The 18,599-nt window shown below is 40.7% G+C and overlaps 1 protein-coding gene across 1 annotated transcript; it reads right to left on the reverse strand.

Moving 5' to 3' along the window:
* Positions 1-16,101: 16,101 nt before the first annotated feature.
* LOC109128731 (uncharacterized) lies at positions 16,102-17,087 on the reverse strand. The gene is made up of 2 exons (XM_019235588.1): positions 16,853-17,087; positions 16,102-16,754 (listed from the first exon to the last, which is right to left on the reverse strand). Exons 1-2 carry the CDS (start codon positions 17,085-17,087, stop codon positions 16,102-16,104), a joined length of 888 nt encoding a protein of 295 aa, XP_019091133.1.
* Positions 17,088-18,599: the final 1,512 nt, after the last annotated feature.

Raw genomic sequence — 18,599 nt, forward strand, 5'->3', positions numbered from 1 at the left:
CCTCGAGCTATCAGTATCTAGGTAACCCCCCTTCCCCTCAGGAGAGCCCCCATCTCCTCATCAGTTGTTCATCACCCCCCGTCCCTATAGCTAACGTTCATAACTTCTATAAGCATTTCCCCCGTGATCTACATATAACATCGCAATGGCCTACCAACCACTATATTTCCTCCCGGAACATAACCTCCACCTTGGCCACTCCTAAGCCACACTCCAAAACATCCCAACCACTTTGGATGTTCACACGCACCCCTTCCAAAAATAGACAAGTTCTAACTATTCATAAAACTTTTTGTTTTTAGAAACTTTCTATTTATAGAAACCCCGAGTTATTTTCCTAGACAAGTCTATTTCCATTACAGAGCCTGTCCTAGAACCGTATGCGCTCTGATACCAAACTGAAACAACCGCACCCAGATTCCCAATCCTCACACATGATCCACGGGAAACGATCTCACTGGAATCCCATAATTCCGACAAGACAACCGGCGTAGAAATCGCTCCTTACAAAAACTCTCACAAACATACCAAACCCACCTCATTTAGTTACTGAGTCGCACAACCAACCACCCCTAGCGACCGAGTAACAAGAGAGGTGGGCTAGAATATTTGATTCCGTCCAGCCACGGACAATCCCCACAAATACTCCAATTCACTATCAACTCCTCTAGTACCCCCGATGCCCATGACATTTCTTCTGTCAATCTCTTATCATCCAAACCTAACTCCAGCTATCTTCCTATGACCCAAACACACATCAACATGCTGGTGTTGACCGACACCAACTTGGTGTCGCTCGACACCCCAACCTTACCACAAAACCGTCTATGCCAGACAACAATACAAACACCTGATTAAATCAAAAACCAACCGTTAATATCACAAACATACCATTGGATATGAAGCTTATAGCACCACGAAGCTTTCTACCAAATTTCACCCAAATTGGACTCTTTTTCGTCCTCTAAACGTTGCCCCAAATTAGCCATCTCAAACCAGTTCACGCTGTTCATCCGCAGTTGTTGGTGTCGACCTACACCAACCCAAAAATCACGATCGAGGCCTTCCTTCAAGCTTTTTCTTGCCGCAAATCCCTAATCCACTACAACCATCAATTCTCTAATCGATCTAACACTAAAACAACAACACTTACCTGGATTACAACCATGAGAAAGTTTCCTTGTGTCTTCCAATCCACCGCCAATCTCCCATCCATCCCCTCACACATGAAGAAGACGGATCTCCCTTCTTCTCCTTTGTTCCTAGCACAAGATCTTCCCTCCACAGCAATAGATCACTCAATCCAAAATTCTCAAAATTCTCAAGAACATTGTCTAACCCTTTTTCCCCTTTTTCACAACTCTTGAGAACGACCAAAAATATATATTTCCACGACCCTAGGTCGACTTTCGCTTATATACAACGGTTAGAGATTTCCAGATAAGCCAAACCAAACCAAAATGACAATTTAAAATAACCCGGTCGAACCAAAATTGATGGTGTCTATCGACACTCCACTTGGTGTGATATATGTGAGCTTCCCAAAAAAAAGAAAAGTAGAAACTGTGAAACCCACAATTAAAGAACCTACCTTCGGACATAGGAAACAAACTGACCTAGACAAGAAATACAAACCAAAATATCCTCTAATATTCATTTAACTAACAAGCCCTCAATTCTATGGAAAATAAATATACATCCAATTTCATTAGTTTTCAGTTCAGTATAAGAAGAAACAAAAAAACAAAAAATAGAATGCTAAGAAAGTTTTCATTCTAAAAAATTACCTATATATATATATATATTTGAAATTTTGAATTCACAAACAAAAATACCTGAATCCTATGCTAAAAAAATTTCAATCTAAACAAAGATATCTATTTGTTTGCTAAAAAAAACAAATATATCTATTTAACATTTGATTTTAAATTCATAAAAGAAGAACAAAAAAAAAAAATCAATTTCTTTACTATTTTGATTCATAGGTTAAAAAAAATCAGAATCGAATGCAAAAAATTCAGAAATTCAATTTCACTAATATTTCGATCCACAAGTTTAAAAATAATCAGAATCAATGCAAAAAATTCACAAGTTCGAATTAATTATTTGAAAGAAAAATAAATTTTAATCAAATACTAAATTAGATAGACTAACTAGATGATTCAACATGCTTGCTATCTGTGTGATAAATCTTTCTTGTAAGATAAAAAAAGGTGCCAAATTACAAAAAGAATTCAAGCATAAGTATTTAAAAAACTCGGAAACTAAGTGACATATATCATAGCCCCTTCATAATCGTTTTGATTAAAAGCTACCAAGCAATGGCCGGATCACCAGATCCAGGATTGGCCATAACACCGGATCTGGGATTTGCCATGGATCCGATGTTAAAGAAGAGGTCGAATATCAAAAATAAACATATACTCTCTACATTTCTTAACAATTTGATGTTTAGAAATATTTTTTTGTTTTATAATATAAGATGTTTTCAACTTTCTATTTAACTTTTAGATTAACTTCATATTTTCTTATATTTATTTTATCCAGTTGTTTATAATTGGTTTAACTTTTTATAAGAAGATATTTCTTACGTGTTTTTAGCTAAAACATCTTACATTTTGTAAATGTAACGGAGAGAGTACGAGAAAAATACTTGATAACAACATGATAATAAGAACAGAGAAAAGATATACCACCAACGAGGAGAGACTGAATATAAGAAAGAAAACAAAAGAGGAAGATGGTAGATAGAGATGAAAAGAACAAGAACAAGAAAAGATAGACAATATAGAAGATGGCTTTGATAATTATAAACAAAACGTTGGGATAAAATCTGAAATATTTCCTCTTTTCATAATCGTTGTATCGGATTTTCTTATAAGCAGGAGAGATATTTAATAAATATATATGTATGAGGTGAATGTATGTTTATTGATGAGTACAATAGAGACATTATATACAGAGTATTACAAAGTATCTATAGCAAGTAAATATTCTATACACTAATTGAGAGGGATGATTGGGATTGATTGATTGGAATAATCATAGATAATGATTGAGACGAGTATATGTAATACGCCCCTTCAAGATGGAGGGAGACTTCGAACTCCAGTCTTGGAACAAGCTCGTTGGAAAGCAGGCCGTGACAATGGTTTTGTGAGAGCATCGACGAGCTGATAAGGCGTGGATACATGTGAAACACAGAGGATGCCAGCTTGGATTAGTTGTCGGATGAAATGATAGTCAAGAGTGATATGTTTCATACGGGAGTGAAAAACCGGATTGGCACATAAATAAGTGGCACCGACGTTATCACAATAGATGACTGGCGGAGCTGATAGTGTGATACCTAGCTCCGTGAACAAAGAACACAACCACCATATCTCCAAGGCCGTCTTAGCAACTACACAATGCTTCTTGGAGGAACATGAGATAGGACTATAACCAACATAAATAACAAATGCATTGGTGGAAACAAAGTCATCAATCTCTCCCCCCCCCCCCAATCGGCGTCAGAATACGCATGGAGAGACACTGGTGAAGTAGAGGAGAAGAAAATACCATGTGTGAAAGTGTCCGCCAGGTAGCATAGTACACATTTAGCGGCTTGCCAATGATCAAGTATTAGGTGATGCATGAACTGCGACAAACAATTGACAACATAAGGAATATCTGATCGTGTGAAGGAGAGATATTGGAGGCCGCCAACAACATACCTATACTGGGTGGCGTCATCAAGTTTGGTTCTGCCATTTAGTGTGAGTTTTGGTGAAACAGGGAGCGGTGTTGTAGTGACCCTCACTACAGGGTAAATTTAAAATAAAAAACCCTGGCCAAAGGACCTGGAAAGAAATTGTAAAGAAGGCCAGGAAGGAAGGTAGCAGATTTGCCGAAGAGTGTCCGAGAAAATGTGGACGGTTTGAGAAATGGCCGATGGCCATGACATTTCTTCTGTCAATCTCTTATCATCCAAACCTAACTCCAGCTATCTTCCTATGACCCAAACACACATCAACATGCTGGTGTTGACCGACACCAACTTGGTGTCGCTCGACACCCCAACCTTACCACAAAACCGTCTATGCCAGACAACAATACAAACACCTGATTAAATCAAAAACCAACCGTTAATATCACAAACATACCATTGGATATGAAGCTTATAGCACCACGAAGCTTTCTACCAAATTTCACCCAAATTGGACTCTTTTTCGTCCTCTAAACGTTGCCCCAAATTAGCCATCTCAAACCAGTTCACGCTGTTCATCCGCAGTTGTTGGTGTCGACCTACACCAACCCAAAAATCACGATCGAGGCCTTCCTTCAAGCTTTTTCTTGCCGCAAATCCCTAATCCACTACAACCATCAATTCTCTAATCGATCTAACACTAAAACAACAACACTTACCTGGATTACAACCATGAGAAAGTTTCCTTGTGTCTTCCAATCCACCGCCAATCTCCCATCCATCCCCTCACACATGAAGAAGACGGATCTCCCTTCTTCTCCTTTGTTCCTAGCACAAGATCTTCCCTCCACAGCAATAGATCACTCAATCCAAAATTCTCAAAATTCTCAAGAACATTGTCTAACCCTTTTTCCCCTTTTTCACAACTCTTGAGAACGACCAAAAATATATATTTCCACGACCCTAGGTCGACTTTCGCTTATATACAACGGTTAGAGATTTCCAGATAAGCCAAACCAAACCAAAATGACAATTTAAAATAACCCGGTCGAACCAAAATTGATGGTGTCTATCGACACTCCACTTGGTGTGATATATGTGAGCTTCCCAAAAAAAAGAAAAGTAGAAACTGTGAAACCCACAATTAAAGAACCTACCTTCGGACATAGGAAACAAACTGACCTAGACAAGAAATACAAACCAAAATATCCTCTAATATTCATTTAACTAACAAGCCCTCAATTCTATGGAAAATAAATATACATCCAATTTCATTAGTTTTCAGTTCAGTATAAGAAGAAACAAAAAAACAAAAAATAGAATGCTAAGAAAGTTTTCATTCTAAAAAATTACCTATATATATATATATATATATATTTGAAATTTTGAATTCACAAACAAAAATACCTGAATCCTATGCTAAAAAAATTTCAATCTAAACAAAGATATCTATTTGTTTGCTAAAAAAAACAAATATATCTATTTAACATTTGATTTTAAATTCATAAAAGAAGAACAAAAAAAAAAAATCAATTTCTTTACTATTTTGATTCATAGGTTAAAAAAAATCAGAATCGAATGCAAAAAATTCAGAAATTCAATTTCACTAATATTTCGATCCACAAGTTTAAAAATAATCAGAATCAATGCAAAAAATTCACAAGTTCGAATTAATTATTTGAAAGAAAAATAAATTTTAATCAAATACTAAATTAGATAGACTAACTAGATGATTCAACATGCTTGCTATCTGTGTGATAAATCTTTCTTGTAAGATAAAAAAAGGTGCCAAATTACAAAAAGAATTCAAGCATAAGTATTTAAAAAACTCGGAAACTAAGTGACATATATCATAGCCCCTTCATAATCGTTTTGATTAAAAGCTACCAAGCAATGGCCGGATCACCAGATCCAGGATTGGCCATAACACCGGATCTGGGATTTGCCATGGATCCGATGTTAAAGAAGAGGTCGAATATCAAAAATAAACATATACTCTCTACATTTCTTAACAATTTGATGTTTAGAAATATTTTTTTGTTTTATAATATAAGATGTTTTCAACTTTCTATTTAACTTTTAGATTAACTTCATATTTTCTTATATTTATTTTATCCAGTTGTTTATAATTGGTTTAACTTTTTATAAGAAGATATTTCTTACGTGTTTTTAGCTAAAACATCTTACATTTTGTAAATGTAACGGAGAGAGTACGAGAAAAATACTTGATAACAACATGATAATAAGAACAGAGAAAAGATATACCACCAACGAGGAGAGACTGAATATAAGAAAGAAAACAAAAGAGGAAGATGGTAGATAGAGATGAAAAGAACAAGAACAAGAAAAGATAGACAATATAGAAGATGGCTTTGATAATTATAAACAAAACGTTGGGATAAAATCTGAAATATTTCCTCTTTTCATAATCGTTGTATCGGATTTTCTTATAAGCAGGAGAGATATTTAATAAATATATATGTATGAGGTGAATGTATGTTTATTGATGAGTACAATAGAGACATTATATACAGAGTATTACAAAGTATCTATAGCAAGTAAATATTCTATACACTAATTGAGAGGGATGATTGGGATTGATTGATTGGAATAATCATAGATAATGATTGAGACGAGTATATGTAATACGCCCCTTCAAGATGGAGGGAGACTTCGAACTCCAGTCTTGGAACAAGCTCGTTGGAAAGCAGGCCGTGACAATGGTTTTGTGAGAGCATCGACGAGCTGATAAGGCGTGGATACATGTGAAACACAGAGGATGCCAGCTTGGATTAGTTGTCGGATGAAATGATAGTCAAGAGTGATATGTTTCATACGGGAGTGAAAAACCGGATTGGCACATAAATAAGTGGCACCGACGTTATCACAATAGATGACTGGCGGAGCTGATAGTGTGATACCTAGCTCCGTGAACAAAGAACACAACCACCATATCTCCAAGGCCGTCTTAGCAACTACACAATGCTTCTTGGAGGAACATGAGATAGGACTATAACCAACATAAATAACAAATGCATTGGTGGAAACAAAGTCATCAATCTCTCCCCCCCCCAATCGGCGTCAGAATACGCATGGAGAGACACTGGTGAAGTAGAGGAGAAGAAAATACCATGTGTGAAAGTGTCCGCCAGGTAGCATAGTACACATTTAGCGGCTTGCCAATGATCAAGTATTAGGTGATGCATGAACTGCGACAAACAATTGACAACATAAGGAATATCTGATCGTGTGAAGGAGAGATATTGGAGGCCGCCAACAACATACCTATACTGGGTGGCGTCATCAAGTTTGGTTCTGCCATTTAGTGTGAGTTTTGGTGAAACAGGGAGCGGTGTTGTAGTGACCCTCACTACAGGGTAAATTTAAAATAAAAAACCCTGGCCAAAGGACCTGGAAAGAAATTGTAAAGAAGGCCAGGAAGGAAGGTAGCAGATTTGCCGAAGAGTGTCCGAGAAAATGTGGACGGTTTGAGAAATGGCCGATGGCCATTGCCGGACGCGTTTACCATCGAGCCAAAGGACGGATGATCGATAGACAAGAGTTTTCTCTCGACGGATTGTATTAGAAAGACAAGGGAAGAAGAACGGTCGAGATAGGAGGAAGAAGGCTATGTACCGTACCATGTAACACGGACCGTATCGCGTACCCTCGACAGCACCGCGGAACCGCTAACCGACCAGACAGTGATCCAGAAATCAATGGTGTTTTGTCTCCTCTAATCAGCCAATGAAATTTTATGCAAAAAATGGGAGACATAATCATTGCTGTCTTTAGGAGTGACCAATAGAATTTTATGCAAGAAAGTAGGAGACATAATTATTTGCTCTTCTTAAAAGTAGCCAATGGAGCTTCATGCACAAGGAAGTGTTGTGTGATTTCACCAAGTGTTGAGCATGCAAAATTTCGTTCATCATGTGTCCACCCAAAGGAGAAAGAAGGGGGACATTTGCTCTCCATGCATTGGCGTGTAACACCGCCCAAACAGTCTATATAAACAAGCTCTCCCCTTCTCATTTTCGCAAAGTAAGAAGAAGAAGAGAAAAGAGAGAAAGGAGAGAAAGAAGAGAAAATAGAGAAAGGAAAGAAAAAGAGTGAAGGAAGAAGAGAGCAAGACCAAGACTATCGACCACCAAGACCGTTGCATCGAGAAGGAGCTCGATTGCAACAAGAGAGATCCAAACTGCTGCCGAGAGAAGGACGCTGTCAAGAGAATCCGATCGCTCCGCCTAAGAGATCGCCGGTTTTCTGTGAGTTTAGGCACATTTCACCGAACTAGATGGATTCTAATTACTTTCATCTAGTAAACGGTTTGCATTGATACCACCGTTGTAACGCCCCCGAACCATCCTATGGCCGGACGGGCCAAAGACAGCCCCAGAACGCCACTTTGAAAATGTTTGCCAACGATCCGGCCGGGGTACAAGAACAGATCAGGAGCCTTAGTCAGTCCGTTGGCGAGGTTTTCGCCCACATGGTACATCATTTAGGCTTTACAACTTTTGTGACATCCCAGGTGTTGAGCCGACTCGGACAAAGTCTATATCAGTTACTACTCGTACAAATAAAGAAACCCGAATGTAATAATATATATAAGGAGTTTATTACAAAACGATTACCAAAAAGATTATAGAGTTTGAAGATAAGGCCTAGTGCCAAAGATCGGTTACATAATAAAACATACTTGATTTTACAAAAAGACACACAAATCTACTCCGGGTTCCTAACGTTCACCACACCCTCTAGTTCCCTATAAGGTTTCCTGCAAGACAAATATTTATCATAAGTAATCTAATATTACTTAGTGAGTTTCAAGGTTCCTGCACAACAATAATAAATCCCTAACCCCAAACCCCAAAATAACAATCAATCAAGCAAGCAAGCAATCAAGCAATCAATCACAATCAATCAAGCAATCAATCAAACAATCAGAGATAGCATGCGGAAGATAATGAGCTAAGCAAATAAATCTAGCAAGCAATCAATCAACAATAAAACAATAAAACTTGAATAAAAGAAATATTTTAAACAAGTTTTTAATTTTATGGGCCCGGTATGCTTCCTCTCCTCAATACGTCTGTAAACACCCGCGCTGCAGCCACAAAGGCATGCAACCGGAACATCACTTAGAGCCACACCGTCGTGTAGACAGCTTCGACCAGGGTAGCGAGCCCAGTAACCTCCAAGCTCTTCAAGCCAGCCCTATAACTCACGAACATGAATTAATGAACGCGGCTGCATGCTTGTACGGATTCATCCTGAGGACAGCCATACCCAAGTTTTAATACGCTAGCCGGACTTTGTCGCGGACTTAACGCATTAAGACTTCTACATTTGATACCTTGAGTTTATATGGTTATTAAAACACATAATTTTACAAGTATCTCAACCAAGTTACCATCTCCGATACTAGAACATTTCAAACTAGTAACGAGAGTAACCTCTCAACACATGCATTTACACAGGAAAATCAAACAAGAAATTCAAGTAAAAATGCAACTATTAGAGCATGGTTATGATGCTAGTAGGACTCGTATTTTCAAACGTTTTTTTGAGTCAAAATGGTCGCAAATAGACACTTAGGATAATCCGGTTCGCTCATCACTTTAGGATTAGATGGGGTTGGATTAAGTAAACCTTATTAACGATGGATGCAGATGTCTGATCAAGGATCCGAAAGTTCTAGATCGAGGCACTTTACGCCGGAATCAGAGAGGGGTTCAAGTCAACAGTTTGGTCCGGAGGAATGGGGTCTGCATTTTGGAGATGAACAAGGAGATGAGTCGTTTTAAGGCATTTACGAGCTAAACATGTATATGCCTGAATGGGATGTTCCCGGTGCGACGCCGAGTTACTCACCAGCAAGTTCTACCCGGTACGACACACATGAGAACATGTACCCGCCAAGTCGAGAGTATTCGCCAGTTGGATAGTTCGCTGCCAACCCAAAAAATGCAAAGAGAAGACCAAGGACGTGAAGGAAACCTGAATGAGCAGAGAGTACCTGAGACTCATCAAACACTAAGTATGATACAAGATCTCTTAACTCACATGATCCAGACTCACATGATCTAGCAAGAACAACAGCAGAACCAAGGAAACCAGCAAGCCGAGACTCCATCGTCTAACTTAATGAACCTAGTGATAATGATGAGGAACTTAGGAGTCCGCAAGTTCAAGGGAGAGCAGAACACGGTGCTAGCAGACAAGTGGATAAGGGATATGGAGATGAATTACGAAACGTCAAGATGGCCGAAAGAGTACAAGAGGGTGATCGCAATCAACTTTCTGGAGGAGGATGCACGCGCATGGTGGGACAGCGTAGTACTTCGTTACCGCTACCTGCCAATAACATGGGAGATTTTTAAGAGAGAGTTTGAGCAGAAGTACTTTCCACCAGAGTCTCGCGATCGATTAGAGAATCAGTTCCTGCGCCTAGAGCAAGGAGATATGAATGTCCGAGCCTATGGACAGATCTTCGCCTGAGTTCGGAGATATTTATACAAAGGGAATGATGACGAAGCAGCTATGGCCCATAGATTTCTTCACGGACTTCGGCCAAAGATAAAAGGTTGGTTGCACGCCGTGACATACAGAAGTGGAAGAGAGAGCAGTGAATGTCGAGGAAGGATTCGAGCTGTAGAGAGAAGTCATGGCCTGAGAGAAAAAGAAAGAACCTGTGCAGCAAAGCAAGGTGGTGAATTTTTGGAGGATTAACCAAGTAGCTGGATGGAACCAGAGTGTGAACCGTGGTAAGGTCAATATGACTGCCAACCAAGGATGACGTACAATGACCAACTTTGATCTGAGAGGATGTTATATGTGTGGCCAACTCGGACAGTTTGCCTAAGCTTGTCCAACACTTTCAGAAGCCAAGAGTCCCAATTTTGCGTCTGTCACATGTTTCTACTGTGGTGAAATGGGACACTATGCGACCTCATGTCCGTCAAAGCCGACCAAACTGAACGCCCAAACTGTGAACCGTGCCCAGCCAGTGCAGCAAGTGAAGGAACCCCCTACGAAGAAGCAGGCGACCCCAGCCAATGTTTACGCCTTAGGAGTAGAGCCACCCAAACCTCCAAAGCCTGTGAAAGGTCCGATAACAGGTTTGATTGGGTTCTAACTCTCTTTTGATTGATTGTGTGTTTGTGTGTTGTGTGATTGCGTGTTTAGTTTTTGCATTGCATTTTTATAATTGTTATGCATTAGGAACATTACTAGTTAGTGGTAACCCCACTCATGTATTGTTCGATTCGGGAGCGTCCAATAGTTTTGTTATTCCCCAAGTGGCTGATAAGTTCGGAGAATTGTGTGAGGAGGAGGAAGTGAATTATAATGTACACACCGCTTGTAACGCCCCTGAACCATTCCTAAGCCATCTCAGCCAGAACAGTCTCGGATGTTATATTAAGAAATATTCACCAACGATCCGGCCGAGGTTCTAAAACACATTCCAAACCCTAGCCAGTCCATCAGTGATATTTCCACCACTTTAGCCATCCCTTAGGCTTTTCAACCCTCGAGATATCCAAGTGTTGAGCCAACCCGGACTAGGCCACTCCAGACATAACTCGCTTTCGAATATAAAACCGAATATTATTATTAATATGTCACAAGACAAAACTTATAATGTTTGTGGCCTATTGCCAAAAAGATCTTACAATAATTTTAACAAAAGAAACATACTTCTTCTTTTTACACAAAGGCACAAAATAAATCTACTCTGGGCTCCTATCGAACATCACGACCTCTAGTCGCTCTAGAGGTTACCTGCACGACAAAATTTTATCATAAATAATCTAAGATTACTTAGTGAGTCTCAGGGGTCCCTGCAGAAGATTAGATTCCCAACCCCACCCCAAATCACAAGGAATCAATCAATAACCATACACAACAAGCAATCAAGCAATCAAAGAAAGCATGCAGAAGCAAGCAAAGCAATAACACACACAAGCAACAATGCAACAATGCAAAACTTGAATAAAAATAAAGTTTTTAAACAAGTTTTACTAGGGCCCAAATATTCCGTCTCCCATTCCTCTCCCATTTTATCTCTGAATACAACCACAAAGGCATGCAACCAGAATAAAATCTCCAATACACCATCATGTATAGCATCGATCAAGGTAGCGAGCCAAGATCGAGCTCTTCGCAACTACATGCAAGACTATTTTAGTTTGCATGTTGAAACGGCTTTCCAGTTAAGGACGGACGTATCTCCGTTCTTAGTGCGCTTATGGCTACCCGGACCTCCCCATCACGAACGCCACGCACTACGACCACTCCAACAATTTAATGTTATAAGTTTATGACCTTAAAGAATCATAAACCTCAACAAACAACATGCAACAACACAAAATTCACATGCAACAATCAATCAAACGGATTTCCCATCAACGCTTGAGATTTTACATGGACAACCTCACATGCAACAATCAGTCAAGCGGATTTCCCATCAACGCTTGAGATTATACATGGAAAACCTCATATGCAACAAATCAATCAAGTGGATCTTGCCATCAACACTTGAGATTTTACATGGACAACCTCACATGCAACAAATCAATCAAGTGGATCTTCCCATCAACCCTTGAGATATAACAAGGGAATTCCTCACATGCAATAGATCAATCAAGCGGATATTCCCATCAACACTTGAGATCTACCATGGAATTTCACATGCAACACATCAATCAAGCGGATTTCCCATCAATGCTTGAGATCCAACAGGGAATCCCTTAACCCAACATGCAAAACTTCAAGAAAACTAACAAGAAATCAAGAAGAATGTGACTATATGCACATGCAAATCGATCCTAGCTTGGGTCTACCAACACCAAGCTAGATCGAAGATATGCTCCCTGAAACTCACATATTTTTGTAGATCTTTAGCTCCTGCAACCCGATCTTCCCTTTGCTCCAACAACTCTTCCCGCAGATGAAGCAACTCAACTCTCTCTCTTCCACACTTAAAAGAAGATTCACTATTTTCTCTCTACTCTCACTCGCGCAGCCTCTTGGCGTCTCTCTTTCTTTTCTCTTCTCCAAGTGAGAAATGAGGAGCTTAAATAGAGAGTGTGGGCGAGCTCCTTATGCCACACGCAGGGGGTATGTGTCATCACCACAAGAACTCTTCAACACTTGGCATTTTCGAAGAGATGAGGTGTCATCACCACATTCTCCCTCTCATGCGTGAGTGGGAGAGAATATTCCTCCCCACTAGCCACTTTGATTAATTTAATCCTCCACTATCTCTCCTCTTAGTCGATTAATTAATTAGTTAGTGGAGATTCCACTAAACTAATTAAATAATTGCCCACTAATTCCACTTTGAATAAAATATTATTTTAGCGGGTTCCTTCCCGACTCTCGCAACATCCCGGTTACGGTGCTGATCGCATGGACGTCCCTTCGTATGTTCCCATACGCTATCCTGCACGTACCGCGTATATCCGTATGCATGTCCGCTGGCCAACTGATCGGCATTTTTTACAATCTGTTTTTCTTCGGACAAAACTTAGCAGTTTTCTTCTGTTTCCTCTTCTCTCCCCTTTCGATTCCTTTCCGGGTAAATTCTTTGAACAGAGTTTTATTCCATAGTGAGGGTCACTACATTCTCCCCCCCCCCCCCTTAATATAATTCATCCCGAATTCTATAAGCTTTCTAACGGTTCGACTTCCTCTTCTTCATTGATGAGGAATTGAGGGTACTTGGCTCGGAACTTCCCTTCTTCTTCCTAAGTTGCAACCCTTCGGTTATTTTTACCCCAAAATACTTGAATCTGAGGGATTTCCCTTTTCTTCAACTTTCGTATCCGTCTCTCGCCAATACTCATTGGCCCTTCCGGATAGGTTAGATTCGTCTTCAACTCCTGGATCGGTTCTTCCACGATCGCATTAGGATCTGGTACATGCTTCCGGAGTTGAGACACATGAAAGACTTTATGCAACCGCATCGTCTCTGGCATGGTTAAGCGATATGCCACCTCTCCAACTCTTTGCTTGATCTGGTAAGGACCTATGAACCTTACCGCTAACTTTCCAACTTTCCCTAACTTATCTTTCCCTTTCTGAGTTGTGACCTTTAGGTATACCTAGTCTCCAACATCAAACTCTACCTCACGCCTCCTTCGATCGGCATACTTCTTTTGACGATCTTGGGCCTTCTTCATATTCTCCCTAATGTACTTGATTTTTTCCATGGTCTCATCAATTAACTCATGACCAAAATTTGACCTCTCTCCTACTCCCGGACATAGCTTCGAATGGAGACATACCGATACTCGAGTGATAACTATTGTTATAGGAGAATTCAATCAGAGGTAGGTTACCTTCCCAATCCGCAGACCAATCTAACACGCATAGCCGGATTAAATCCTCTATGGTCTGGATGGTCCTTTCCCTCTACCCATCCGTCTATGGATGGAATGATGTGCTCATGAAAACATATGTTCCCAACGCTCATTGCAGGTCTTGCCAAAATATCGATGCAAACTTCGGGTCGCGATCCGATACTATATTGGCTGGCACCCCATGGAGTCTCAGAATTTCATCGATGTACTTCTCCGCTAAGTCAGCGGCTTGGTCCGTACTTTTTACTGAAACCAAATGAGCCACTTTAATAAATTGATCCATTACCACCCAAACCGTGTTGTTGGCCCTTCCCGGCCTTGTGGGCAATCAAGTGATGAAGTCCATCGAAACTGACTCCCACTTCCACGTCGGTATTGGTAAGTTGTGTAGTAATCCCGCTGGTACTTGGTGCTCTACCTTCACCCTTTGACATGAGTCGCACTGACTCACCCTTTTTGCGACCGCTCACTTCATCCCGGGCCAATGGTAATACCTCCGAATATTCATTACATCTTGGTGCTTCCCGGATGGATACTTAAGGCAGAAGTGTGGGCTGCTCTTAAGATCTCTTATCGGAACTCACCTCGGTCTGGAACTGTGATTCTTTCATTAAGTAGTAGCGTACCATCATCTGCTAAATGATAGCCACTAGCGTTTGGCCCGTCCAAACTCCGCAGTTCTTCTACAATCTTCTTAAGATTTTCATCCAATGGCTGCTCTTCACGGATTCGTCGTAAAAGACTAGCCTAAGTTACAGCTTGTAGTCCTAGCGGCTCGCCAGACTCTCTTTCGATAGCAAAAAGCTTCACTTTCTTGAATTCCTTAGACAATGCTTCCACATCTTTTTCAACATCAACATCGACCTTTCGACGGTTCAAGGCGTTTGCCACTACATTCGCCTTGCCCGGATGATACTGAATCTTCAGATCATAGTCTGCGATAAACTCCATCCACCTCCTTTGTCATAGGTTGAGGTCTGGCTGTGTGAACAAGTACTTAAAACTTTGATGGTCTGTAAATACCTGGACAGTCTCTCCATACAAATAGGATCTCCAAATCCTTAGTGCAAACACAACAGCTGCCATCTCCAAATCATGTGTAGGGTAGTTCTCCTCGTGCTTTCTTAGTTGTCTTGAAGCATAAGCTATCACTCTATCTCCTTGCATGAGAACACCTCCCACTCTAACTCTTGATGCATCTGTATAGACTGCATATGGTTGGTTTGTCTCTGGCAACGCCAACACTGGAGCTGTTGTTAAAGCTTCTTTTAACTTCTCAAATGCCTCTTGCACTTCTTCACTCCATATAAAGGAAACTCCCTTACCAGTAAGTCGTGTTAGGGGTTTAGCTATTGAAGAAAACCCTTTAACGAACTTCCGATAACATCCCGCAAGTCCTAAGAAACTCTGCACCTCCATCACAGTCGTGGGTTTCGGCCACTCTTGGATTGCAGCGATCTTCTCCGGATCTACTGATACTCCTTTCTCCAAAACTCGATGGCCGAGAAAACCAATTTCCCTTTGCCAGAACTTGCACTTACTAAACTTGCCGAACAGCCTTTGTTCCCTCAGTCTCTCCAAAACTTTTCGTAAGTGCTCATGATGCTCCTCAGCACTCCGAAAGTAGATGAGGATATCATCAATAAACATTATCACGAACTGATCCAGATAGTCGTGAAATACCTCATTCATCAATCGCATAAAATCTGCCGGTGCATTAGTGAGCCCAAACGGCATCACCACGAACTCGTACTGACCGTACCTAGTTTGAAATGCAGTCTTCATTACGTTAGGCTCGAAGATTCGAATTTGATGATAGTCAGAAGCTAAATCAATCTTCGAGTACCAACTTGCTCCCCTGAGCTGGTCCAACAATTCGTCAATGCGTGGTAGTGGGTACTTGTCCTTGATTGTGACATTGTTAATCCCACGGTAATCGATACACAACCGCATACTCCCATCTTTCTTCTTGACAAATAATACTGGAGTTCCCCATGGTGATGAACTTGACCGGATAAAACCCTTCTCCAGCAGATCTTCCAACTACGTCTTGAGTTCCGCTAACTCAGCTGGGGCCATTCGATACGGGGCTTTCGCAATTGGGGTATCACCCGGCTCCTGATTAATAGTGAAAGGATGACTTCGTTGTGGAGGTAACCCTTCCAATGGTCGGATTACGGCCTCATATTCCCTAACCGTGTTAATCTCCTTGACCTTCAAGTATTTCATGTCATCTCCACCAACAGCGGTAAGAGTGACTAGATAGACGCTCTTCTCATCAATTGAGTTCCCAACTCGCAAGGCTGATGCAAAATACGCCCATTTACTCGGGCTAATCCCATGAAAAACTAGAGGTGTCTGCCCTCTTCTTTCCATTACCACTCTGCTCTTACTGCAGTCCAAAAACGCTTCATACCCTGATAGCCAATCCATACCCAAGATGACTTCAAATCTTTCCATCGGCATAACCAGAAGATTCGCCGGCAAATTCACATCACTCACAAATACTGAACCCCTTTTCAGCATTCTTTGGGCTATCAACGGCGGTTGATTCTCGGCAGTGTGAACAACCACGTTCACTTCCTCTTCCCCAAAACCTTTCTTAAACTGGTCGACCACTTCAGTTGCCACAAAATTGTGGGTCGCCCCAGAGTCGAACAATACATGCGTGGGACTACCACCCACCAGTAAAGTTCCTAATGCATGATAAAAGAAAATATGCATGCAACACCCAATCACACAAAACACACAAACACACAAAACACACAACAAGAAGGTTAGAACCCAGACAAACCTGTTATAGGACCTTTCTGGGGTCCTGAAGGTTGGGCTGGTTCTAATCCTAAGGCATACACATTTGTCGCGGTTGCTTGTTTCTTCGTTGGGGGTTCCTTAACGGTTATCGCAAGCGAAGCTCGGTTTGGAGGTTGGGCGTTTGGCTTGTCGATGGATCTGTTCACGATGGTGCAAGAGTGTATGTCGGCGAAAGAAGCTTGGGATCTTTTGGAAGCCTTCTCTAAGGAAACCATAAGGGTGAAGAAGGTATACAAGGATAAGAGGTTTGTCAAGGAATTTCTCAGAAGCTTATCACATGGATATCTTTCTCACAAATCTGATGGTAAATGTGCTTTAAGTTCTGGTGAACAGAAGGTTGATCCGTGTGTGAAATTAGTTCAGACAGATGAGTAAGAATGATCAGAAGGCTGAGGAATCATTCACTCTGAAGATTGTAGAAACTCAGACGTCTGTTCAAGGTAATGAGGAAGTACTGAGCAAGAAGCAGTTCAGAAGGCTGAAGGGTGTACAACGTCAGTATCAATCTTCATCATCCAGATCTGGTGCAGAGAAAGAATCTCAGAGTTTTGATTATCAAGGTTATGGACACTTTCAATCAGAATGTTCTGCACTTAAAAGAAGAAGCGTGTTGAAGTGTTATAACCGTCAAGGTTGTGGTCATATGAAACCTTGTCTGACATGGAGTGATACTGATTCAGCCAAAGAAGATGATGAGAATCAGAAGTCTGTTTTGAAGCCTAAGGTTGATGTGGGTGGCTTATCTGTTAAGAAACAAGTCATCGCTATATCTAAAGATCTTATTTTGCAGAAGAAGGAGAATTATGATCTGGTGTCTGAGAAGGAAGAGCTGCTTTGTAGAGTCTTCACTCTTGAGAAATTGTTATCTGAGGAAAAAGTCATTTCGTCTTTGTTGAGACAACGCCTTGAGGATCAGCTAAGGAATAATAAGAAGCTGAGTAAAGGAGCAAAAGATCTGTGCAAGGGGCTGATCACTCACAAAGGTACTATGATTGCAAAATGTGGTATAGGAAACCATGGAGGAAACCCAAGCGGTGTCACGAGTGCAGTTAGTGGGTCTTTGAATGGTTAGAAGATTTCATACATAGGTCATAGAACAGAATTGCTGCAAAACGGAGGTGATGCTGTCAAACGGGTGTCTGAGTTCAACTTGCAAAAGACTAAACAGACGATTGTTGTGAACAACCTGAGTGGGAAACTGCGTCGTTGTTGGTATTGTGGAGTGTCGAAGATCTGAACAAAAGATCATGTCATTGTTAATATACAAGTCAGAGCCTCCACATAGCTGCTTGTTTCAGGTGTTTGGATTGTACTATACCACTCACACATCTGAAGGAGTGTCACAATGATGTTTGAAGATATAGGCGAGTAAACATCAAGAAGTGTGCCATGACCTGATATGTTGCGCACACTGTTGATGATCGACAGACTATTATGTTCAAGTACTGGTTCTTTGATAGTGGTTGCTCAAGGCACATGACTGTGAATCAAGGAAGGCTACACAACTTTGAAGAAGGCTTAGTTAACATGGTCACTTTTGAAGATGAAGCTGAAGGTAAAATTAGAGGCAAAGGTGCATCTCGTTGTAAAGATCAGCCCATTTTGGAATTTGTGTACCTTTTTGATGGTGTAAAAACCAATATGAATTGCAGCAGTTGGGTGTGTGATGAGGAGTTAGAGGTTACCTTCGCTAAGAAAGGATGCCAGGCGGTTGATGAGCGCCACAA

This window comes from Camelina sativa, chromosome 14 (assembly GCF_030686135.1).
Source record: "Camelina sativa cultivar CO46 ecotype springtype chromosome 14, ASM3068613v1".
Classification (NCBI taxonomy): domain Eukaryota; kingdom Viridiplantae; phylum Streptophyta; class Magnoliopsida; order Brassicales; family Brassicaceae; genus Camelina; species Camelina sativa.

Coding starts and splice junctions, on each gene's coding strand:
- LOC109128731 (XM_019235588.1), bottom strand. CDS start 17,087: ATGGTTTCCTTAGAGAAGGCTTCCAAAAGATCCCAAGCTTCTTTCGCC. Junction 16,755..16,852: donor CCAGAAAGGTCCTATAACAG/GTTTGTCTGGGT, acceptor ATCATGCATTAG/GAACTTTACTGGTGGGTGGT.